At 57.6% G+C, this 24,967-nt stretch overlaps 1 protein-coding gene across 4 annotated transcripts; it reads left to right on the top strand.

Moving 5' to 3' along the window:
- Positions 1-733: 733 nt before the first annotated feature.
- On the top strand, positions 734-24,818 carry SH2D3C (SH2 domain containing 3C). 4 transcript variants are annotated; one of them, XM_015644776.2, is made up of 12 exons: positions 734-831; positions 2,742-3,393; positions 7,856-7,895; positions 18,135-18,263; positions 18,555-19,003; positions 20,682-20,806; positions 21,073-21,650; positions 21,896-22,011; positions 22,186-22,357; positions 23,067-23,178; positions 23,794-23,997; positions 24,126-24,818. In XM_015644776.2, exons 1-12 carry the CDS (start codon positions 792-794, stop codon positions 24,299-24,301), a joined length of 2,793 nt encoding a protein of 930 aa, XP_015500262.1. In that variant the 5' UTR covers positions 734-791; the 3' UTR covers positions 24,302-24,818. The 4 variants fall into 4 exon arrangements, with proteins under 4 accessions (XP_015500262.1, XP_015500261.1, XP_015500264.1 ...); XM_015644775.2 differs by having other exon boundaries at positions 735-831; positions 23,791-23,997; XM_015644778.3 differs by lacking the exons at positions 734-831; positions 2,742-3,393 and adding an exon at positions 4,365-4,520 and having other exon boundaries at positions 23,791-23,997.
- Positions 24,819-24,967: the final 149 nt, after the last annotated feature.

The raw sequence follows: 24,967 nt of genomic DNA, 5'->3' as shown, positions 1-24,967 counted from the left end.
GTTTGGTTCAGGGGACCCTGAGTTCATCCCCCAGCCATGGCTGTGTTCAGGTGCAGAACAAAGCACTCGATCTCAGGCTGTTCCAAACTGGTCCCCAAGGTGGAGAGCACGGGGAGACAAGGACTGAGCTGTGGCAGATCTGGCTGCCAGCATCCTGGTCATGGGAACCACCAGTTCCCTGGCCCCTGCTGAGTCCAGGCCACCTTGTCCTGCATGGAGACACTCTTATGGAGAACGTCAGTGTCCCCAGAACAAGGGAATGGCTGCTGGGGAGTGCTCCTGCTGGCAGTGATGCCATCCAGCTCTCACCCCACAGGAGCTGAGCACCAGATGTGCATGGCAGAGTCCTGTCTGCAGGGCTGGAGCCTCATCCACAGAGCTGGCAACCTCATCCATAGGGCTGACACACTCCCCTAGAGCTGGCACCTTCTTCATAGGGCTGCCACCTTCTTTTAGGGCTGGCACCTTCCTCTAGAGCTGGCACCCAGAGGTTTTTGGTTGTCCGCATCTGGCAGAAATCCCCAAACTGGGGTGCAGAGGTGACTCCTGAGCAGCCAGGCAGGTGCAAGCAGCCACGGGGACTGCAGGAGCTGTGGGGACAGCCTGAGGGCGGGCAGGGACAGCAATAGGGCCGGGAGCAGATGACAGCGCTGAGGAGGAAACGCTGAGCGAGCGATGAGTGACTGCAGGGTGGTTGCGGGGGGGGGCAGGAAGGGAGGAGCGGGCAGGGAAGGGCTTCACAGTTAAATACTTGTCCCTCTCCGTCCCCACTGCCTCCAACCAGCACGGTCATGGCCGAGGGCCAGAAACGAGGGGGCTTCAAGAAATTCAGTAAGTGGCCATGGGACAGGGTGGGTGGGCAATGGGGTGCTCACCTGGACATCTCGGTGGGTAGGAGGATGTGTGAGAGTTAGCGTGAGTGTGTGCTCACACGCTCCCTGGGTCATCCCATCCAGGGATGTTTGGAGCTGTGACAGGCTCTGCTCTTGTTAGGAAACTCATTGGGGTGAGGGGCTTTGGGGGTTTCCATCCTCAGGAGCTGGGTGCTGGCTGAGGAGCTGGGTGCTCGGGCTGGGACCAGTCTGCTGCAGCCCAGCCCTGTGCTGGATGATGGGATGTGACCAGAGGGATGCACAGTGAGGTTTGGGGGTCTTCACTCCTTAAATCACAGCCTTCAGGTTGCATGGCTGGGGTACCAGCTGGTGCTAGGGGCTAGGGGAGGCTAGGACCCTCACCCCAGGGTGCTTCTGCAGCACAGGGAAGGGGGTGACACAGAGGAGCTGGGGAGGGAGCCTGGGAATGGATTCCCACTGGCTCTTCTGGGAGGAAGTGCTCGATACCCACCGGGAGCGAGCTCTGCACTTTCTCACAGACCTCGGCTTTCCCCCAGAGCCCTGGGGGGAGGCTGCCGTGGCCTTCACCCCATTCCCAGAGCTGGGCTGTGCTGTCTTGCATTCCTGCCGCGGGGCCGGCGCCAGACGGGGGCCAGTCCCTCTGCTCCCCCGGGACCCCTCCACTGGCCAAACCCACGGCCCCATCCCAGCTGGGATTTTCCTTTGTAGTAGAGTGGTGGAGAAAATCCCCAGTGCTGCCTTTCCCACCTTGCAGCAGTCCCAGGAGCAGCAGGTAGTAGAAAATGCTTGGACTTCAAGGAGATGTTTAGCACAAGGTAGTTTAGCCTCTGACTGCACTCAGGCCACAAGATTTCTGCCTTGCAGAGGGTCTTTTGGGATGCAGCTCCTTCACCCTGTCCAGATGCAGGGATGCCCCGCAGAGCCCATGGATGGCAGCTAGAGGTGGGAATCAGAGGGCCAAGCAGCCCTGAACACCCGGGTCCTTGCTCAGCACTTCTGCAACGTGTCGCTTCCTGCCCCAGCAAACCTGCCGTGCTTTGCAGAGCTCCACGGCATCATCAACATTGCAAAACCCCCAGTGGCGCCCACTGGGGCACTCGGGGCCGGCAGGGACGCACCGCTCAACAGCACTGCAGCCACAGGCTGGCCCATTCTGTGTACCGGCACCAGCACCATCCAAGGCTGCGCTGCAGTGACACACAGAGCTGAGCTGGGGCTGAGGTGTGAAATGCAAAGCCGCCTGCCGGAGTTATAAATATTTCTCTGGCGAACACATTCGTGCTCAGCACTTGCAGGTGGCAGCTGGAGCTGGCGAGGGGCCGGGTGAGGAAGTGGAGAGGTTATCTCCCGCCCGCAGCAGCGCCCATGGCTGGTTCCCACTCCACCGTGCTGGCGAGACATGCACATGTGGGCAGGTCACATGTATCCAGGACCCCCATTCCCTGGGGAGATGCTGTGTGTCCTATTCCTGCATCCTGCAGGGCTGCCCTGAGGCTGTGGGGATGGGCACACCCAGAGTCCCCCAGAGGAAGTAGGCAGGCAGAAATAATTTCTAGAGTTGACTGCTCGTCAGGGTTGGGTTTTTTCTCCACCCCTCAGCAGAGGTGGGAAGATGCAGCCACTAGATTTGCCAGGGCACAGGAGACTTCTGCTTCCCAAGGTTCCCAGGTACCCAGCAGAGATGCCTCAAACATATAGCATCATATACACCCCAGACCACAGGAATGTCGTGCCAAGCTGGGACTGCCAATGTGGGTGTAACAGGGTGACACCAGCCTGCATAGTGCCCCATGCTCAACCCAACTCAGGACCAGGGGCTCTGGGACCCCACATCATAACACCATGCCAGCAGTAACTCCACACTCATCATTCCTTTCTCCTTGCCAGAATTTTTCAAGTTCAAAGGCTTTGGGAGCCTGAGCAGCATTCCCCGCTCCTTCACCTTCCGGCGTGTCTCTGTGGTCCCCAGCTCACCTGAGAGTCTCAGGCCACATCTCCAGCCTCCCCATGGCTTCCTGGGAGAGCCGTTTGACAGCACCCAGGATGATCTCAACACCGTGCCCAAGAGCCCTGGCCCCTATGCCCAGTCATCGAACATGTATTCCCACATGGGTACCATGCCCAGGGTGAATCTGGGCAAGGCAGGGAAGAGCATGGGCAAAGACAAGAGTAGCCACAACTGCTGGGAGAAAGGGACTCCCAAGTACAAAACCCCCCAGACAGCCCTGCTCCCCAGCCTCAAGTGCCCTGAGATGTCCAGCACACCTGGCCCAGGCACAGACTCACCCGTGGCTGTTGGACAAGCAGAGCAGAAGGAGGAAGAAGCTGAACCTGGGGACACCCTGGAGGGAGCAATAGCCAGGACAGACCAGGAGTCTATGGAAAATGTCTCCTGCCCTAGGACACAGACACCGAGCTCCAGTCCAGCTCCAAACCCCAGCCAAACCACAAGCCCTGATGCAGCAGCTGGAGCAGAGACCACTGCTGGGGATCTGCTGGAAAAGGGACAAGAGCATCCTGACAAGATCTCCCCAGACAGGTATAGCCCTTGAGGTTTGCTCAGCCTTCTGCTAAGACCCCCCTTTTGCCCCTCCAGGGCAAGAGGAGGGGGGTGGGACAAGCCAGGGTCACTGCAATGTCCCCCCGTGCCCACAGTGCCAGCGGGATGCACCTGGCACAGCTGGAGCATGGTCAGGTCAGCGGCTCCATGGGAACGAAGTTTCCTGTGGGATTTCTGCTCCCTCCTGTTTCCGGACGGGGTGGAAACATCTCGCAGCCCCGCTCTGCCCCGGCATCTCTTTGTCCTGCGGCGGCTGCGTTCCAGCACCAGGATGTGCTGCTGCGGGGAGCTCACATCAGCACTGTTACAGCCTCCTCCGTCTCTCACTCTCTTTTCCACCCCCTCTGTCCTCTCCCCCTCTGCCGAGCAGCACTGCCTGTACCAAGGCACAGGGGCAAATCCTGAAACCAGACGCTCTGTCCCCATTTCATCACCTGCCAGTAAACCCCCACTCTGGGCACAAACCCCCCCAACTCCAGGCACAATCTCCCCCTCCGGGGGAATTTGGAAGTTCAGCCTTCTGAGATGACGGATGGATTTTTTGGAGGGCTTTGACCGCAGAATCAGACAGAGGGATTTTTGTCCCCAAGCCCCATAGCATCTGGGCAAAAGGGGCCAAATACGACCCCAGCCCAGCAGGGTGTGCGAGACTGGGGGCAGAGGCAAAAGCGACTCCAAATTTCTCATGCAAACATTTCTCCCCCTTTCCCTGGCCTGACTCTCCTCTGTCTGCACTCAACTGGTCCCTGATGTCCCTGTTCCCTCTGCACCGCCCCGGAGCCGGGGGCTCCTTTTCCTGGCACTGAGCGTTCGGGAGGTCCGGGTAGTCCGGGGAGCGGGGTGAGAAGGAGAAATTCGTGCCGGCGGTGGGAGCCGGGCTGTGCCGGCCACACATTCCTGCCGGCCCGAAGGGTGGGCCGAAGGAGGGCTGGGACGGGAAGGAGGAGGGTCCGCCACCGCCTTGCGCGCCCCGAAGTCCCGACGCTCAGTGCAAGGCGGGAGAGCGCGGGAGAGCTTCTCGCCATCCCGGAGCAGAGGCGCTTGCTGGATCCCGCGGGGCCGATGACAGCGCTGGGCAGGAGGTTTCCCACCCTGGGACAGGGCAGGTAAGGGGTCCTGGCCCCCCGGCCACCCCTCGCACCCCGCCGCAGCGGAGAGGATGGGGAGGGAGAGGCCGGGAAGGGGCTTTGCTTGGGGAGGGCGCAAAACTTCGACGCAGATGCCGGAGCGGAGCCGCTGCTCGGGTGCCGAGGCCCCCAGCCCATGGTGGTGTTTTCCTCAAGGAAAGCTGCTGAAACCGCAGCAGACCCAGCGCCAGGGGCCGCAGCCAGCTCGGGGGACCGGGGGCTCGGAGGTGTGGGGGGCTGGTGGCGCTGCCACATCCTTCGGTGAGCACAGAGCCGCAGCAGTGGCAGAGTCCCCGAGGAGGGTGCAGAGGGCTCACCCAGACCCTCTGTCTCCCAGAAATTACTATGATCCCAAGCCAGCGTGGCTGGGAGCCAAGCGGGACATGGGTGGGTCACGTGGGTGCCTTGAATCTGGGGAGTGGGTTCCCAAAATTTGGGGGCCAAATGCTCTTTTTGCATCCTGTGGGGCTTCCCCGATGATGGGTGTAGCCTTGCTGCTTGCTAGGGAAACTGAGGCACGAGAGTGACCAGAGCAGTTTTGGCATCACGGTAATTTCTGCTCCTCCACACTCTAACCTGGAGCCCCTGCCACAGCCCCTGGCTCAGGGAGCAGCCGTTTGCCAGAGCCATCCCAAGGCCAGGCCCTGCTGTGGGGCGGATGGGAGGAAGTGGGACCGGGATAATGCTGCGTCCCAGCCCTTCCTCCTGTGCAGACACATCCCTGAGGATGGGGACAGTCTGTTCCTGCCAGGCCATGGCAGCAGCATGTCCCCTGGGCGGGCAAATAAATATGGCCCTGGGGCACATTTCCACCTGCCCCCCTGAAATATTTCTGGTAAGGACAGTCCCCAAGACAGGGTGGGTTGAGGATGCTCTTAGGCAGGAGGGCTTCCCCAGAATCAGGCCTGTGAGGGGGGAAATTGTGCTGCTGTGGGACAGGGAGTGGCACCCAGCCTGTGGAGCTGCTCAGAGCAAGGCGGTGGCTGTGACTCCAGCAGAGACACGCTGACTAACGGGAGATGACCGCTGGCAGGTCACAGGGCGGACGTGACTCGGTTTCCCTGTGTGCGCGGCCGTGCATGAGGGACGGGAAACGCCGCTTCCCGCAGGCACTGCCTGACACTCCCTGCAGACCCCTCTGGCAGCACTGCTTGCCAAAATATCCCTGGAGGCAGCTCTACAGAGGGGGAAACTGAGGCACGAGGTGCCCAAATTTGGTTACCCTGGGGTACAGCCTGTGCCAGTGTCCCAAGGAAAGCAGAGCATAGGCTTCAAACCAGGGCTGGACCCACAGGATCCTCCTGGACTGTTCCCAGCAGCCAGCCTGGAGCTTGGCACATTTGCAAGTCACAGTGATGCCTTCCCGAGCCCAAAGGGAGCAGGCTCCCCACCAACCCCCCACTCCCCAATACCACTGCTGTAGCTCTGGGTCCCAGAAGCTCAGCCACGGCCGCACTCCAAAGGCAGCCCTGGAATTTCTCCCAGGCGCTCATCTGCCCCCAAAAATGCCGTTTCCTCCAGGAATGTGCAGAACCAGGGGGGCTGCGGTCCCAGCTGCTGCCCTTCCCCGGCACAGGGGCCTCTCCTGCCTGGGCTCTCGCTGTGTCTCCCAGCTGCTCCCATGCTCCCGACTTCCTGCCCAGAGGCCCCCCGTCCTCCTGCCGGCTTTTCTCACGGCTCTCGCAGCACCAGGCGGCTCTGCGGCGTGTGAAGGGCAAACAGGCTGGAGAGGCAGCGCCGGGGTGGGCAGGCAGCCCACAGCTGCCCAAGGGAGTCTGCATCTGTCCTCGTTCCCAAATGCTCCGCTATTTTCTTCACCTCCAAAAAATATAGGCTTGATTTCCAGCCCCCTTTCCCCCTCCAAAGCTGGACACCAGGGGATGCGGTTTCTGCAGTGTGGGCTTGGAGAATGACAGAATTGCAAAGGTTGGAAAATACCACTAAGACTGAGTCCAAACGTCAACCCGGGCCTGCTATGTTCACCATTAACCGTGTCCTTAAATGCCGTGTGTTGAGGCACAGGAAACGCCTCCCGCAGGCACTGCCTGACACTCCCTGCAGACCCCTCTGGCAGCACTGACAGCCAAAACTTCCCTAGAAGCAGCTCTACAGAAGGGGAAACTGAGGCATGAGATGCCCATCCATGTTTTTTAAAGACTTCCAAGGGTTCCAGAACTGCACACTACAAAGGCCTCATGTAGACTCTGTCACAGCACACTGTAATGACGTGGGGGATGTCCAATAGAAAAATGTCTGGCAGTGGTTGCCTCTGCTATCCCTGCTTCCCTTTGGGGAGACCACCAGGCACCACCTTCAACCTGGAGAGAGCCCACAGAGGAGGAATTTGGCTCCCCAGGGTTGCTACCAGTGCAGGTCTCACGGAGAAGTTGTGTGCAGGACCCTCAGCAGTTCTCAGTATGTGTCTGATGAGGTGGCTCCTGGCAGGAAGGGGACATCCCAGGTCTATGATGACCTTGGATTTGGTTATTCCTTAGTTGCAGCTGCCTGTCCTGGTGTGGCAGCCTGACACTCCCAGGCCCCTGCTGCTGCCTTGTGCTCAGTTAAGCAACCTTGGCAAACAGCAGGATGTCCATACTGAAGCTTGGCACTGGGGAGGCAACAGGTTCTGGATTCTGTTTAAAGACATCTGGTTTATTGTATTTGGTTCTGAAAGATGAGACCTCAAGGCAGCACATCCCAGCTCAGGCTGTTACAGACTCTCTTCTTTGGAACTCTCTGTTGTTCCCCTGAGACTTCTCCATATGGACACATACCTGGACCATGAGCATGAAAAGCAGTCCCAGTCAAGACATTAGCCCTAGCTTTAGTAGGAGTTTGAATTCAGTAGGGTTGCACAAAGCCATAAAGTCAAAAATGCTTTTCTGGTTGGCATATTCCAACAGCTGCCTACTGGGAATGCAGCTCTGCCAGGGAACAGGAGACAGGGCCCCCCACCTTGACAGGTATCCCCCAGCACTGTGACCTGCGGGGACCCCAGCCTGGCTGCTGGGTCTCCCCGGTTCAGCTCACACCGTCCCAAGCCGATTTGGGGCAAGATCCTCTAAAAAGGCCTCATTCTCCCCTGATCGCATTAGGGAGGATAAGCCCTGTGCTGAGAGTGGGCACAGAGCAGGCAGGAACAGTGCTGAGCCCCTGGGAACCTCTCCCAAAACCATGGCCATGCTCTTGGCACTGTGGCAAGAAAAGGGGCACAGACCTCAGCTCCCTGGGTTGTGCTCACCACTGTCTTCAACCAGAATGTCACAACTTACTGCCTTTAACTTACATATTTTTATTGTTCCTCTTCCTTTCAGCCACCACGATGGCCTGGAGTCTGGCAGTGAATACGTGAAGGTAAGACACAGAGCGTGATCACAGCCTGGGTGCCAGAGGTGGAGAGGGGATGGTGGCCCTGGAACTCTCCAGGTCTTAGACCAGCAAGCTGCTCAGTTCGGCACCCCTTCTCCCCTCTGAGCTTTCTTTTTGGCCCTGGAAGATATTTCTGGCAAGGGCAGGGGAGGCAGAGGACACACAAACCCTACGTGGTCGCCTCAATGCTGTTCCCACAGGAGCTGCTTGCGTTTCATGTTCCCAGATACTTGTGAACGCCCACAGACGCAGCCTCCTCCCTCCGCCCCCATGTAAAAAAAACTGAAGGGTTTGAGCCACTTTCGTGGCTGTCACATGAAAGTTGGTGTAAATCTCTCCAAATCTTTTGCTTATCCTCCAGCAAACTATTAACATTCCTGAGGACTCTTCATGTCTGGCCAGAAATTCATTAGTGAGGCGCCTGGCTCTAGAGGAGAGCGGCCCTTTTGCAGGAGCCTGCTGGCATGGTGGGCACTGGGCAGGCACAGAGGAGTGGTGGCAGGGGTGCTGTGAGGTTTGGGCACAGAGCACTGAAACCCACTGAAGTGAGAGTGTGGTCACTGCCATGCCATGGCCTTTGGGGTGTTTGTTTAAGGAGAGTTGGAGCTCCCTGAGTCCAGTTGTCCAGAGGGGGTCTAATCTAGTCTGCCACTGGGCAGATGGACTTGTTGAGAAGTGACTTGAGGTGCCCAGCTTGGATGGTCTAATTAGCACAGATCCCTGCACCTTCATCTTTTGGATTTGGGGCTCATGGTGGTGGATGTAGCCAACATGGAAATGTGGGAACCCCCTGTGGCAGCACCAACTGGCAAGCCTGGGAGAAAGCTGGACCCTGAGCTCATCTGCTGCTTCCAACAGGCGTCACCTCCCTGCACATCCATCCCTGGGGCTAATGAGGACCCCACATGCTGAGTCTGGCAACTGGCAGCCTCTGGGCACTGGGGTCAGATGAGGTTTTTGACATGTAGCAGAGCGATCCCGCGGGTGGGATGTTCTCCTCTCTGCACCCTTAAGCCATGTGGGACTGGCATAATGGGAGCTCACAGGGCTGGGCGTGGGATGTGTGCCAGGACAACAAAGCTCTGACTGGGCGTATTAGGTCTGGCTGTGATGTAGTTCATTTTCCCCTGCAAAGCCAGTACACTGGCCTCTGCAGGGAAGGGCCCTGGTATGGGGACCTCAAGATGTGCAGAGAAACTCCTGCTCCTGTGAGAGCAAGGAGGAGTGAGGAGAGGAACAGAATAGTTTGGGACGTTTTCCCTGGCGCTGTCAGTGTGTGCACCCAGAGATGGACACATTTTATGGATCATTATTTAATAGACTAAAACAATACAGGTGGGGAGCAATGGACATGGCTCTCCCTTTTGGATCAAGTACTTTTTGGTGAGCTGGGAAAATTCCCTACCATCCAGTCAGATCCCAGACCTGAGCTATTTGGCCTTTATTTCTCATCCATCCCCATGGTGTCCAGAAACAGCCCAGGGGCTGTGATTTATACAGATCTTCCCTTTGGTCAGAGAAGCAACTGATGGTTGCAGTGACAGCAGCTATTTTAGTCAAATAAGTAATTATCTGGAGTGTGAGTGACCGGAATGACAGGGACAATCCAGCTGATTGCAGGCACTGTGCCTGGCTGGCAGCCTGTGCAGCTGCAGGGTGCTCAGCACCCAGCAGTGTCCAGCCCCAGGTCCTGCAGAATTTAAGGTGGGAAAGAGGCTGATGTGCCTGCCTTTAGAGCAAGGGAGGATGGGGCTGGGATCTGCCACTGGTTAGTGCAGCTGGGAGGAAAACAAGCAGAGGGTAAACACTGGGGAGGGATGAGCAAAGGAAAGACAGGAAGAAGAGTCAGTGAAGGAGAGAATCAGGAAGAGGGAGAGGATGTGTTGCAAAGCCCTCATGTGCAAAGGCTGACAGGCAGGTCTGTGTGCACCAAGGATCTGTCAAACATCAGCTTTTGAGCTTTGGCTGCAAAACAGCCAGGGCTAGTTCTCTTGTCACCTGATTCAACTGGGAGCTAGAGAGGGTTGGAAAGCCAGGATCAATAGGCACTTGGTAATTAATGTGCTTTAATAACAGCCTAAGGGCTGGTATTTCCAAGCTGCCTGGGGATCTGCACATCCAGCTGTCTATTTCAACATCCCAGCCACCCCAGCTTTGGCCTTTGTGCAGGTGAAGGAGCTGCAGAAATATGTTACCCTTCGGGAGAGCATCAACCAGTAAAGCTGTCACACATCCTCTGAGAGCTCAGTCAGGGATTTTCAGCTTCCCTGTGAGGAGGGGCAGCACAGTCACAGCTGGAGGATTTCACCCTGCAGCACCCTGTGAGGCTCCTGCTCAATTGTTGGTGAAAGCCTCAATAGGAAACCATGGATCCCATCACAGGGGAGAAGCCCTGGCAGGAGGATGATTCACCATCACATCTTTTTGGAGCAGCATGTCCCTGCACAGTGCCATCTGCTCTGTTCCTCAGCCCCAGGCAGGAGGCGAGGAGGAGAGTCCATGCTCCCTGCCCATGCTGGTGGGGCTGCAGGCACCCATGGGACCTGCTGCCCCATGTTCCCTGCCTGCAGGCTGTGTGCTGCCACCAGTCCTCCCGTGCCTCAGCCCTATCCTGCTGTTCAGCAGTGCTGCTCTCCTGTCTCCTCTCTCCCCTGAAAAACCATGGGCAGAGTGAGAGCCCAGCCAGCGCCTCTGAGCTCTTTGTTCTGCGCGGAAGAGCTGCTTGCTCAAGCAGGGACCTGTATCTCATCAGCCTCAGATGCTGTCTCCTTGCCTGGTAATGTGAGGGGCTCGTTTGAATTAATTAGCAGGAAGGCTGCAGGGTTCTGTGGTTGGTGGCAGCAGGAATACCTCTCTGAGGTCACAGCAGTGCCTGGGGCTCCTTGGGCCAGGACACGCTTTGCTGATGGGAGGGTGAAGCCCCCAGTTAACAAAGGGCAGCCAAATCCTGGCCGTGCAGGGCAGGACAGATGTGGAGGGAGAACAGCAAGGTGTAGGTCCCTGTCACTGCCAGGGCTGGGGGGGTCCCTGCCTGTCTCCAGCACAGAGCAGCTGCCAGCAGTGGGTTCAGGCAGGGGTTTGGGGGATTTATTCAAGAGTCAAGGCTGGAGCAATGCTTTGAGTCATCAGTGCTGCCTTGCACATCCCATACGTGATACTGTGGCCTTAATTAAACTGAAGCAGAGCCTTAATTAAACACAAGTCAGAGACAGCCTACACAGGAAACAGGCAGCTGGCTCCCCGCCATGTGAGGTGGGCACTGGTGTATCCCCCAGAAAGGTATCACCCTGTGGGGGTGAAGACAGGATGGGCAAGAGGGGACAAGGCTGCCCCTGACCCATGAGCATCACTGGGGAGAGCAGGCAGATTTGGGATGGGGAGAAAAGGGGTGCTGGGTCCCCTCAGGATGTCTGATCCCCTCAGAGGAGCCAGTTTCTCTCAGAGCACCAGCAGCCAGGGGTGCTGGTTCCCCTCAGGGGTGTCTGTTCCCCTCTGAGGAGCTGAGTCACCTCAGAGGAGCAAGTCCCACTCAGGGCACGGGCAGCCGGGGTGCCGGTTCCCTTCAGGGATGCCCGACACCCTCAGAGGTGCCGGCTCTCTTCAAGGCACAGGCAGCCGGGGTGCTGATGCTCTGAGGGATGCTGCTACCCTTTGCAAATAGGACTGCCGGTTCCCTCCAGGAGTGCCTGATCCCCACAGGGATGCCTGTTCCCTTTGCGACATGGAGTGCCGGTTCCTCTCGGAGGAGCTGGTTCCCAGTTCCCCTCAGAGCACCGGCAGCCGGGGTGTCCGATCCCCTCAGGGATGCTGGTTCCCCTTGTGGCATGGCAGCGTAGGTTCCCCTCGGCGGTTCCCGGTTCCCCCGCAGGGCGCGGGCAGCCGCGGTACCGCTTCCCCCGAGGTGCCGCTTCCTCGGTTCCCCGGAGCCGGGGCGGCCCCCAGGGGCGGGCCGGGGCGGAGCTGCCGCACCGTGCCCGCCCCTCGCAGCCGACAAGGGATGAGGTAATCGGGGAAGCGGCTGAAATTGAAGCCCGGCGGCGGCGGAGGCAGCGGCGGTGCAGCCCGGGCCGGGGCAGCCCCCGCCGGGCGCGCCGCGCCATGACGGAGCGGTGCAGCCTGTGGAGCGCCCTGTCCGCGGCCGCCTGCTGCTTCTACCGCGGCTCCTTCATGCAGGTGCAGGTGAGCAGGGGCGGCGGTGGGACCGCACCGGCTGCCCTGCGCTCGGCGCGGAGCTCCCGTGGTGCCGCCGGGCAGCCGCACGCGTGGGGAAGGCGGCGGGGGCAGTGGGAAAGGAAGCGTACGGGGGACCCCCGGCCACGCAACTCGCCGGGGGCTGTTTTGAACCTCGGGTGCAGCGCTAGAGAGCGGGGGAGCCTCCCCGGGGAGCCCTGCGGTGCCCCCGCTCACACGAAGCTGGTGCGGGCAGCGCGCCGGCCGCGCTCAATGAGGCGGCAGCGAGCTCGGGGTGAGCCAAGCACAGGGTCGGGGGGCAGAGCTGGGTCCCCCTGCAGCCAGGGACACGCAGCCAAAGCCACCACATCTCCCCAGACCAGCGCTTTGACAGGCACAAAAGTCTCTGCAGGGAGCCCTCACCTGCAGCAGACCTCATGAAGGGGAGCATTTAGCATTCCCCCAAAAGGCGGCATGTGTCCGGAGCATCACTGAGCACGGGAGGGAGATCGAGCCCAGATGAACACACAGCTTCTTGGCCCGGGTCTCCATCTCTGTGCTGCACTGCACAGATCTGAGTGGTGGGAGAAAGCTGGGATCCATCTGTCACCTGTCCTGTAGTGGTTCCAGCGCTGCCACTGTCTGGGCACGAGTCTAGGTGTCCTATTTTTGGACTCTGGCATTCACACAAGAGGGACATGGTGCTAGGAATTGGTTCCCTCATTTACTGAGTTTGTGAGCAAAGGTGTTTAGGACTGCAGGAACCAAGCAGGCTCTGGTCTGAAGCATGAGCTGTAGTATACTGCAAGTTAGAAGGGAGCCGGCAGCCAAGAGAGCTGGCAGTCTTATTCAGTACTCCTGCTGAGCAAGGTAGGTGCTGAGCTTTAGAGATTATTCTGGCTAAGACAGAGCCCAGAAGCAGCATTTCAAGTCTTGTCATGATTGCGGCTGATCTCAGCGCAAAGCCAGGGATTTTGATTGCTGGTGGGGGTGAAGAGGGAAAAGCAGCAGAGCTTTTTCCAGTTGTCCAAAGGCCACTGAGCAACACAGGGACATGCCCTTGGGCTGCACATTGCAGGGGGTGAGCGGGTGCTTTCAGCCAGCTGCTGCCAGAACAAGGGAGGGACAGGTGAGCATCTGGCTCTCTTGTGGGGATGTGAGAAGGGATGAAGGGCACTCCATCCCAGCCCCAGAAAGAGTTAAAAGTGAAGCCCTAAGTGCTCACCTGGCTCTGCCAGATCTTTCACCATCTATTTGTGTCCAAGCGTGCCCAGCAAACACACACTGAAGTCCCCATGAATGACTGGAGCACTTCCAGCTGACAGCCGCATCCCTGCTCACCGCCAATGGCGGTGCACCCAGCCTGGGAAGCACTGACATCATTTCTGGCCAATAGCAGCTCCGAAAAGGGATGCAGCAGCAGCCGCTGCCGCCGTCTTGGAGTGAGATAAGTAATATATAGATGGATGGAAATGTGTGTATACACACACACCATCACTGCATTGGAGACCTGCTCCCTCAGGGTAGCAGTAGCAGCATATGCCACCACCCTGCCACACAACCTGGGGTGTTTGTCCCACCTTAGAGCACCCAGATGTTCCTGGCCATCAACTCCAGCTGCACCCCACCCCTGCCAGTGAGATAGAATTGCTCCAGAGCTGCCACAAAGGAGCACGGGCAAAGGGAGAGGACACCATGAGGGTAGCTGAGATTAGTCCTAAGAAGGGCTTTGAACTCTGAAAAAGATCTTGAGCCAAGATCTGCCTTCAGTGGTGACTAATGGAGATGTGACATAACCAAGAGATGCCTTCATCTTGGGGTGGGCAGATAGGCTGATGCCTTCTCAGAAGCCATTTAGGTTCCTAGACTCATTGCAAGAGAGGACAGAGGAACAAGTGATTTCTTTTCCATATGGATATCAAGATCAGCAGGATAGACTGGCTCACAGCGGGACGTGCAGACTGAGAGCAAGCCCATAACAACCTGGGGATTGTTTGTGATGGGATTTTTCTCATGGTCGTGCAGGGTGGAGTAACCATTTCTGGGTGGTGCCTGGACTGGTAAGTGCAGCAGTCCTGCATCAGGCAGAATGATTCTTGGGTTTGCCATGATGCTCAACAAGGATGTTTGCTCCAAAATATATCACTGAAGTAGCCCATTGCCAGGTATGGAGGTAGCAGAGAAGACCCCTCATACAAGTCTGTGGCTTTCCCCAGACACCTGTTCCCAATGGCTTGTTACTCCATTTCCTCACAACTCTGCTTCCCAGGCCCCAGAGCCAGAACAGGGATGGAAAACTCCAGAAGGGGCTGGGATTTCCCTAGAGAGGGTCCCAGCACAGGGTAGGCACCATGAGCAAGAAGGAGAACAGATGTGCTTGGTGCCTTGAGGTTAGTCAGATGTTATCAGCAGGGTGGGGTGTGAGTACACCTTGCTCTCCAAGCTGACTTCATCCTCATCTGCAACTCCTCCAGGTTGGGAGGGGAGAGCAGGAAAGCAGAATGGAAATCACTCCAGTTTCATAAGATTACCTCTGCAAGGATAGCAAGCCAAATGCCAGCTTTTGAAGCTCTCTTTGGAGCAGGCAGAGTGACAGCCAATTTTAAACACACCACAGGCATCAGCACCCTCCATCCCTGCAGCTCTTGCCCTCCCACTACCAGTTTCAGTCCTTGCCACTTATCTGGGAAACACTTCATCAAGAAAGCAGCACAGAGAGTCAGGAAAGCAGGCAGGGATGGAGAGCCTCAAGAATTGCTTTCTCATGGCAGCTGCCCCATTGTATAGCTGCTCCAGAGGATTCCCCAGCCCCAGGACTGTGAAACAGCTCATTGGGGCACTCTCTCCAGCTGAGCCAGCTTGGCTGCTGGTTGGGATTCCTCAAGCAAAGCTTGGCATCATCTCTGGCAGATTTTGAGCTGGTTTGTCTGGTATGGCTTGTTTGGAGAACCACTCTAAGCCCCATTTCTTCCTGCTCAGCTGGAAGATGCCTTGGGGTTCTTCATGCTGGAGCCCAGCACCACGCACTCCAGCCAGATGCTAACGGGAGTCCAGGTTTTTCCCCACACCACACTAGTATGCAAGACCTCACACGAGGCTGTGCATCTTTAGACATTCCTTTGGCACGGCCTAGAGCACCAAGCGATGCCCTTTCAGTGCGGCGCTCAGACATCCGCTCACACACTCCTGACAGCGCCCGGCTGGCCCACGCCGCCTCGCCAGGCCGTGCCACGCCAGGCCTTGCCAGCTCCTCGGCACCTGGCCAGCTGGCAGCCTGCGAGCCAGGCTCCTCCGAGACACACTCCCAACGGAGCGGGGGAAACTGGAGCGGTGCTGAAGGGCTCAGGAGGAAACATGGCCCTCCACGGTGCAGGGGACTTTTGTACCAAGGGCTCGTGGAGAGCCCAGTTCCCACACAGAAGGATGAGCAGACAGGTGATTTTGGAAGCATGTTGGAGTGGTGTGAGACTCACAACAAGGACTGGTCTCAGTTACAGCACACCAAGGAAAAGGGCTCCCCTGATCAGTCTTATGCTGCCTCCCCAGCCTCACAGTCACTCCAAGCAGTGGCTGCTTGGTGGCCATGCAAATCAGGTGTGATTTCACTATCCAGGCAAGGAGCTGAAGGGACAGTACCCTCCACATGGCTGGAGGAAGTGCCTCTTGACACCCTCTGCTCACAACTGGGCTCCCTCCCCCATCTACAAGATGCAAAACCTTCCTTGCCTCTCCCAAACCTCCTGTTCTCTCTTGCTAGCTTAGCTCATGGCTCCTGGCATGGATGCCAGCCAGCTGCTGCCCAAATCTGGGCTTGGAGACATCGGGCACTGCTCAGCTGGGCTGAGTGTTTTTCTTACCCTGCACATTTGCATGGGGAGGATTTGGAGGAAAACCCAGATGTACAGTGCTGAACAGAACAGGCACTAATCCCTGCTCCAGGGGTGGTGGGGGCTGTAATCCAAACTGCTCCCAGCTCAGCTCTGATGGCTGTCACCTGCACAAACAGCAGAGGTTCCTGGGGGGTCCCTTTATGCCCCAGAGTTTGAGGGGAACCGTGTCACAGAGAGGGTGCTGCAGTCAAGGGTCTCTCACTACCCCTCGGCCAAGCCAGGTCTGCTCCGTGGCAATGGATTTGTCACCATGGAAACAGCATCTGCTCGGCCTGGGCCCCCCAGGAGGCAGCCGGACCCCTGCAGCATCCGCCAGCTACCATTTATTTTTAATCGGGCTCAGGAGCACCGGGTGGCTTTGTCTCCAGGAGGGCCCAGAGCAGCAGCAAGTGCTCAGCTCCCTGCAGCCCTTGGTCAGGGGGAGACAATCCACACATCCCTGCAGCTCCAGTCAACAGGACCCTCTCATAGGGAGAATAAACACGGTTCAATGAGCAAGTCAGAGTTCACTCCACACTGTTTTCATAGGCTGCTTCCACTCTCCCACCACCTTTGACTTGACAGGAGTTGGGAAGGGAGGAATAAAGGCAGGTCCAGGCTGGTGAGGGCAGGCCCTGGAGAGCACAGTCCAGTGCACAGGCCCTTGGCCACCGCCTCCTCCCATCTCCCCAGGCTGGAGCAAGGTCCCCAGGACAGGGTCTCTGCCTGGTTTGGTGAATGCAGCTGCCTGGACGTATAGAACATCTCCTGTGGGGAAGGAGAGGCCTGGGGTCAGGGTCCTGTTGAGGGACCCCATGGGGTCCCAAGAACACTGCAAGAGCAGTGGCTACAGGGCAGGAGAGCAGCACAGTGCTCTAGGCTTTCCCTTGCTCACACAGTAGAGGAGCAGAGGGAATCGATATGGGACACACAGGATGAGGCAGCGGGCAAAGAGGTCAGCTGCAAGGCAAGTCCCTTAGGTGTTGGCATGGGGCTGCAGCCTGCTCTGGGGAACCAGCTGCCACACAAGGCCAGCCATGAATGCCAGCCTGCTCCTCTGACAGTGCCAGAGCAGTGTCAGCAGGGCTTCAGGCCCATGCCTGTCCTGTGAGACAATACCAGAATCCTGCCCCAACAGGCACCAGGGAGCTGGGCCAGCCCTCACTGCCTCATTACAACTGGCACTGCCATTGGAGGTGAGCCAGGCCACCCAGCCATCCTCGCTCATGGGAGCAGAGGAACAGGACACCCCAGTAACCCCATCCAAGATTTTTAGTCCATGGCAGTGGCACACCTATCCCCCTCTCAGGACACCACACAGTTGGGATATGGAGGGAACCCAGGAGTTTTAGTTCCCGGGCCCTGCTCCATCATGCAGCTGTGTCAGTACCACAGCAGGATCACCTCAAAGCCACTGTGTCAACCAGGAAAACTGGCCTCATGTGATACACACAGGAACCCCAAACCTGTGCTCACATCCCCAAACATCCACTGGCTCCACCATGCCAGCAGCTGCCCTCTGGGAACACTGGCCCAGCAGCAGGCAGGGAGGGAGGCAGGCAGGCTCCAGCCAGCAGACACATGGTGCCATCATCCCTTATCTCTCTAGGGGAAAGGAGGGGGCAAATTGCATCCTCCAGGCTCAGGTGCACCAGTGCTGGTGAAAGCTAATTTCTAAAAGCTAATTTCGATGCAGAAGGTTCCCTTTACATTTGTCATTACTATTTATGCTGCCATCAGGCTAAACACAGTGAGTTAACCCTTTGAAAGGGGAACTGTGGTAGATATTTAAAGGAGGAGCAGTAATTCAGGTTTCCTCCTGAAAGAGTGCTTCTCATGCTAGTTCAACCCCAGAGATGTTTAAGGGGTTTTCTCCTGCCCAGCCACACAGCTCTTAGTTGGGATGGAGGGGCAGCACGCCAGGCACAGAGTGGCCAGGCACGATCGGGACATGCCACAGGAGACCCTCCAAGTGCTCCTGGTGACAGGACCTGGCCATCAACAGGCATGTTACCACATCCTTTGCCACAAGCAGTAATCCTCACACACAGCTGAGTTTCCTGGCCTTTGGGGACAGTTGTGCTCCTGGCAGGTGCCACAGTCCCCACGTGCAGATCCTGCCAGCCCTTCCCTCCCCAGTCCCTGCACCACTGCACTGCCTGACACTCTCTCTTCTCCTGTACAGTTCTCCAAGGAGAAATACATCCTTGACTCATCACCAGAAAAGCTTCACAAGGAGCTGGAAGAGGAGCTGAAGCTGAGCAGCAGCGACCTGCGCAGCCATGCTTGGTACCATGGCCGCATTCCCCGGGAGGTGAGTTGGGGAAGGTGGGTGGCTCTGGGCACCCTTTACTTGGAATGCTGTGGGAGAACACTCTGAGGCCACACAGAACCACCAGCCTGTTCTCATGGGAAACATCTGGTCAAGGGCTTCATTAGCTCTGAGCTGCCTGATTTTGCCACAGCAAATGCCCTCTTATGGCTCAGAGCTAGGGGCAAAAGGACCAACCAGTGCCCCAATTAACACCCCCAGCAGAGCATCCACTCACGCCCCATGGTCCATCCAGCGTGGCTGTGGCTGAGCTGTGCCCTGTTCCCCTGACAGGTGTCTGAGAGCCTTGTGCAGAGGAATGGCGACTTCCTCATCCGCGACTCGCTCACCAGCCTGGGCGACTACGTGCTGACGTGCCGCTGGCGCAACGAGCCACTGCACTTCAAGATCAACAAGGTGACAGTCAAGTCCAGCGATGGCCATACCCATGTCCAGTACCTCTTCGAGCAAGAGAGCTTTGATAATGTGCCTGCCCTTGTCCGCTTCTACGTGGGTAACCGCAAGGCCATCTCGGAGCAGAGCGGGGCCATCATCTACTGCCCCATCAACCGCACCTTCCCCCTGCGCTACCTGGAAGCCAGCTATGGGCTGGCCAACGGGAAGCATGGGGGATCCCACAGCCCCTCCACCCAGAAAGGGGGACACATCAAGAGGAGGAGCATCACCATGACAGACGGTCTGACCGCAGACAAGATCACCAGGGCTGAGGGGTGCCCAACCAGGTGAGCTTGCAGTCTCCATCCTAGCTCAGCTGAGCAGAGGATCAGCCTCAGGAATGAGGCAGGGCATGCTCAGTCACTGCTCTCTGAGCAGAGGTTGGGGATCAGGGATGGAAGAGGGAGACCAGCAGAGGCATGGGGGGAAGAACCAGTACTCAGCTGGAACTGGGGTTTTCTCCAGGCTGGCTGCCAGCCACGCTGAGCTACCACAGCAGACGCCCAGCGAGCAGACATGACTTTAGCATCGCAGGCCAGAAGCCAGAGAGTGTTTTACAATCACCCAGTCCAGGATTACCAGCATGTCAGGGCTTGTTAGAGCCATGGAGCTGAGCTTTCCCAGGCAAACATGAGAGGAGAGTCAGTCCCAGACACTAAGACAGCATTTGTTGTTTGGTTTTGAATGGCCCTTTTAGTTTCTGAGCCCTTTCCATTCAGCATTTGCAAGGAGTTACCAAGCAGAGCTGAAAGCCTGATGGGCAGGAGGAGACTGATGAGTCTGTGCTGATGGAGTCCGCACAGACCCTGGATCACAGCCTTTGCAAAACTGAGCTGTTCACATTAACCTTGGCCAGCTGGGCTTCTCCAGAGGTGGAGGAGGAGACTTCCTTTGTATGGCTCACTTTTGGCAGTCCCAGGCTGCCCAGAGCCCTGCAGGGAAGGCAGGGCCGCACACGTATCCTCATATGCAGCAGCCAAGGGCAGACCCATCTACCCCTGCCTTCAGCAGGACACAGCCTGTTGTTAAGCCAAGCTGCTTTCTCACCACCCTGACCTTCTGAGCCCAAGGGCAGGGTCAGAATCCACCAGCAGAAAACAGGCAACCAACTGTTATGGCTGGGAAAACACTCAGACTTCCAGAAGAGTATGTGTTTCCAGAAGAAGAGCCCAGATCCATCAGTCTTTCCTCATCACTCACATTTTCCCTAAACCCCTTATCACCACCACTGCTGTCCCATCCTCCTCCCACTGCTGAGGCACAGTGTTCAAGACCAAACACATCACAGCAGCGCAGCCCTCACCCACAGCAGGGAGGGCAGTGAATTACTTGCAACTCCTTGCAACCCTCCCTGCACTCAGCATCTTTTGCAGCTCTGTTGGCACACTGTGTTTGCATCAGGCCACCACTTGCTGCCTCACCAGCCCAAGACCTTGTTGCTTGTTATGTAACTTCCCAAATCCCATTTCTAGGTGCTTTCCAGCTCTTCTCAGCTTTGGGTCAGAGCAACTGTTCACCTAACCAGCTCAACACAGTTCCCAAGTAGAAATAGAATAACACAGTGTAAGATACCACTTTCCAGCACAACCCTGGAAAACTACTGTCTGTAGTTTGCTAGATTCACTTCCCCACAGCACCCTGGAGTGGGACCAAACCCATTGCATCCGAAATACCTTGGCATGGCATACTGTTACATTGCTCTGCTCTCCTCTGTAGGACCAGGGTCCCTGCAGGCAGGTCTGTCTCTGATTTATGGGAGTCAGTGGGTAGTGACCCCTTCTGTTCCCAGCTGCAGCTGCTGGGACTACCTGCTCACTGCTCCAGCTGAGCTTGTTACGGGTAGTTGTGGAAGGAGGTGATGACCCAAGGGAGGTGTTGGGGGCAGCAAACCTTCATCCCAGCCCCTCTGTGCTTGCCTGGGCCCTGCTTTAAGGGACTAACCTGTGCCCTCTGCCTCCTTCCCAGCGTGTCCCTGCCCCACCATAGAGACATCATTCGCAACTGTGCTGTCAGCGTGGACCAGATCCAAGACCTGCACTCCCCGATGTCCCCCATCTCTGAGAACCCAGCATCACCTGCCTACAGCACAGGTAGGCTTGTCCCTCCATCCCTCTGGGGCTGTGGATCAGCCTGGACTCGGCACTGCTGTGATGCAGGGACCTGCGGAGGGGGACTTCAGGGACAGAACCTCAGCCAGTCATCAGCTGCATCGTTGTGCAGCTGTCCTGGGACCCGGTTGTTCTGTTTTGCCAGAGGGGTTTTCCCTGAGCCCCATGTCCCTGGGCTGCTGCATCTGCAGTCCCTATGTGTGTGTGCACCCTCAGGTTTTGATAAGTGTCTCCTCTGCTCCCTACAGTCACACGGCTAAAGCCACACGCCTGCCAAGCATCTGGACTCACCCCAGCCTCTCCAGTCATAAGAAGGTCCAGTGAACCCCAACTGTGCCATGGGAACAACAGCAAACCTCTTCCAGACCCTGCCCACAGCTCCCATTCGACTCCCTGCCATGGGTACGCCCGCGCCTCCCCCTCTCCCTCCGTGAACAGCTACAGCGACCCGGACACGGGGCACTACTGCCAGCTGCACCCCACCTCACCCATCAGCAGAGACCGGCCAGCCCACGACACCAAGCAGCTACCAACAAAGAGCTACGTGGAGAGGCTAAAGGTGGAGGAAGGACAGAGAGGGACTGTGGAGAACAGCTCTGGGGAAGCAGAGGCAGGGCAGAGGCTGAAAGCAGAGCTGGACTTCAAGGGCTTTGTGCCCCCCACTATGGAAACAACCTCCTCCTTCAACCCTGCTGCCTTCCAATCCCTGCTCATCCCCCTGGATAACAAACCTCTGGAGATGACTGTGCTAAAGAAAGTCAAAGAGCTGCTGGCAGAGGTGGATGTGAAAACACTGGCCAAACACATCACCAAAGTGGACTGCTTGGTACGGCCAGGGCCTGGAGGGAGGAGGGATGGGCACTGCTGCCCTCCGACTGATCTGGGTTGGCAGGGATTAGTGCATCCCTGAACATCAGGCAGCCCCTGAGCATTGGAGCATCCCTGCTGGGCTCTCCTGTGGTATATCGGCCAGGGCAGGCAGAGGCTGGGCTGGGGCAAGAGGCTGCCCGAGGACACTTCAGCCTCTCCTCAATTAACAAGGGTCTAATCAGCTTTCACCTTCCTTGCCAGGTTGCCCGGATATTGGGTGTGACAGTGGAGATGCAGCAGCTCATGGGGGTGAGCTCTGGCATGGAGCTGCTCACCCTTCCCCACGGCCACCAGCTCCGCCTGGACCTGCTGGAACGGTACGGCACAGCATGGCCAAAATGAGCCCACTGGGCTGCCCTGCACGGCCTGGTCCAGCTCCCCACGGTGTTCCCAGCCTGGCACAGGGGAGGGGAGAGGAGGAGCCCTGTCTAAGCCCAAAGAGCATCCCCTCTCCCTGTGCTGACCCTACTCTGTGTCTTGCCCCTTGGCAGGTTTCACACCATGTCCATCATGATCGCTGTGGACATCTTGGGCTGCACAGGCAGCACGGAGGAGCGGGCAGCCCTACTCCACAAAACCATCCAGCTGGCTGCCGAGCTGAAGAGCACCATGGGGAACATGTTCAGTTTTGCAGCTGTAATGAGCGCCCTGGAAATGACACAGGTACAGGGACACTCCTTTAGTCCTCAGGCTCAGCCCCTTGCTCAAAATGCATCCCTCTCCCTGTGTCCTGTAGGCTCCAAGAGTCATTGGGATGGGTGAGAGGGGAAAATGCCCCAGGTAGGAGGCATGGGGCCACATCCGCTGGGATGCAAGTATGGAAGGGGAAGAGCCATCCCCTCCACAGAGCAGACAGCCTAGTCCCGCCAGGATCCAATTGTTTTTCCGTGGTTGGGCTTTTTGTTTTGTGCTGGGCTGTGTTCCTGGGAGGAAATGAATCTGCCCTCCGGTACAATACAAATCAGTCTCAAGGCTGTGGCAGCAGCGTCTCCGGGCCACAGTGCTCCCTTTGGAAGATGAAAGGAGATTAAAATTCAATTTTAAATCAAGCCCAGCTGGGAAGTCTTGCTTCCTGCTTGCACAAAGGAGGTGGAATGGCTGTCCCCTCCCTGCATCTCATCTTCAAGGCCACTGCGACGCAGGGAAGTTGCTGTCCTGGGGCACGGGCAGGGGGAGAAATGCTAAGCCCAGCCTCAGTGCCAGAGCTGTGCCGTGTCTGGCCATGAGCACTGGTGGAGGAGGCTGGTTTTGGGTGCAGCAGGCATTGTTGTGTGCAAGGCTGGGGACTATGGCTCCAGGGTCAGGCTGTTCTCCCTGGTGCCTGGAAGTTGTGCTGCCCGCCACACCTTCTACCTGCCCCATCTCCTTTCAGATTGCCCGGCTGGAGCAGACCTGGATGGTGCTGCGGCAGCGGCACACAGAGGGTGCAATCCTCTATGAGAAGAAGCTTAAGCCATTCCTGAAGAGCCTGAATGAAGGGAAAGGTAACAGGAGCAACTCCCCTTGTCTCACTTGCTTTCTCCTTCCTGCTTTTGTCTGGGTGTGGTGTCACTGTTTGAGAGTTCTGACCCTCTCTCAGCTAGTGCCCAACATGCTCTGGCTGCTGAACCACCCCAGCACTCAGCACAGCCCATCTGGCCTCGTTTGCTCCTTCCTTCCCAAGGAAGCATTTCATAACTAAATAAAACCAGCAGCTGAGCCAAACCATCGTGCTCACATGGCAGTGAGTGCCAAACCAAGGGACAGGGCAGCCAGTTGGAAAGATGAAAAGCCATGTGTCTCTAATGGCTGCTGCCCTGTGGTTTGCAGAAACCTGCTCCTCATTGCAGCCCCAGGAAATGCAGCCTGAGCGTGGCCATCAGATTTCCCTTCCCGGCACAGCCAGAAACCCTGGCGGGGAGGAGCTGGTGTTGGACAAGGCAATGGCCCCAGGCACAGCGATCAAATAGACAGCAGCTGCTGTGTCCAGCTGAGACTTAAAGCCTCTCCTGGGAGCACGGTGGCAGGCTGGTGTCATGAGAACTCCACAGGGAGATGGGGAGGGGGACGCAGGGTCATGGGGGCACGCAGGGTCCTAAGAGTGCCTCTCTCCCCAGAAGGGCCGCCGCTGACCAACACCACCTTTCCCCACATCATACCCCTTGTGACTCTCCTGGAGCGGGATGAGGCTCTCACGGAAAGCCCCGAGCCCTGGGAGGCCACCGACAACGGCGTGGAGGTGGTCATGGCCCACCTGGAGGCAGCACGGATGGTGGCTCACCATGGTGGGCTCTACCACACCAATGCTGAGGTGAAGCTGCAGGGTAAGCAGTAGGGACAGCAGAGCCCCTTTCCCTCTGCCACATTCCCAGTGTGCAGCTCCAGCACCAGGATGGAGCATCCCACAGGTGCTGGGGATCCCATCCCAGGGAACTGACTGTCCCTCTTGCAGGTTTCCAGGGCAAAGCGGAGCTGCTGGAAGTCTTCAGCACCGAGTTCCAGCTGCGACTGCTCTGGGGCAGCCGTGGGGCTGAGAGCAGCCAGGCTGAGCGCTACGAGAAGTTCGACAAGGTCCTCACTGCCCTGTCCCACAAGCTGGAGCCAGCGGTGCGCTTCAGCGAGCTGTAACCCCCCCCAGGCCCTCGGAGACCCCCAGCTCCCAGCCTGCATCCCACCAGTGGCTGTGGGCCAAGGGAACGGAGGAGAGATGGCCCAGAAAGGCACTGGGGCACAGGCTGGCAATTTTGAGACAAAGAGGAGGAAAAGCAGCCACCTCAAATCTACCACCCACCTCTTCAGGATACAAGCCAGGGGTCTGCACTGCTACTCTGAAGAGTGGGGACAGTGTCTGGGCAGGCCACCACCAGCCTCCACACCCAGCCCTGCTGAGGTCCATGACTACATGGTGCCCCTCACCTCACCCTTTGGTTTTGTTTTTTTCCATCTCCGTCTTGCCCACAGCTGCTGGATCCTGTCTGTAAATATATTTTCACGATTACTTCTTGATGTACAGAGTTGTGAAGGACGGTCCTTGTTGTAAATAATTAGGCTTATTCATTTTGTCATGTAAATACATGTACATATCTCATGGGTTTGGTTCTTACATACAATAAACTTTTATCCCGTTCCTCAAGGGGACCCCCTGTCCTGTGGGTGTCCTTTAAAGGAGCCCCCTGGGGGAGGAGAGCATGGGCTGAATGGGGGGAACCACTATGCTGAACCTGTCCCCACCAGGTCCCAGACCCCATGGTTCCCCAGTGACAGCTCTTCTGAGGAGGGCTGTGTGATGTCACA

The sequence above is a fragment of the Parus major genome, chromosome 17 (genome assembly GCF_001522545.3).
Source record: "Parus major isolate Abel chromosome 17, Parus_major1.1, whole genome shotgun sequence".
NCBI lineage: Eukaryota > Metazoa > Chordata > Aves > Passeriformes > Paridae > Parus > Parus major.
This window is presented reverse-complemented; position numbering and strand designations above follow the sequence as displayed.

Coding starts and splice junctions, on each gene's coding strand:
- SH2D3C (XM_015644775.2), top strand. CDS start 792: ATGGCCGAGGGCCAGAAACGAGGGGGCTTCAAGAAATTCA. Junction 21,651..21,895: donor TCACCAAAGTGGACTGCTTG/GTACGGCCAGGG, acceptor CTTCCTTGCCAG/GTTGCCCGGATATTGGGTGT. Junction 23,179..23,790: donor GAGCCTGAATGAAGGGAAAG/GTAACAGGAGCA, acceptor CTCTCTCCCCAG/AAGGGCCGCCGCTGACCAAC.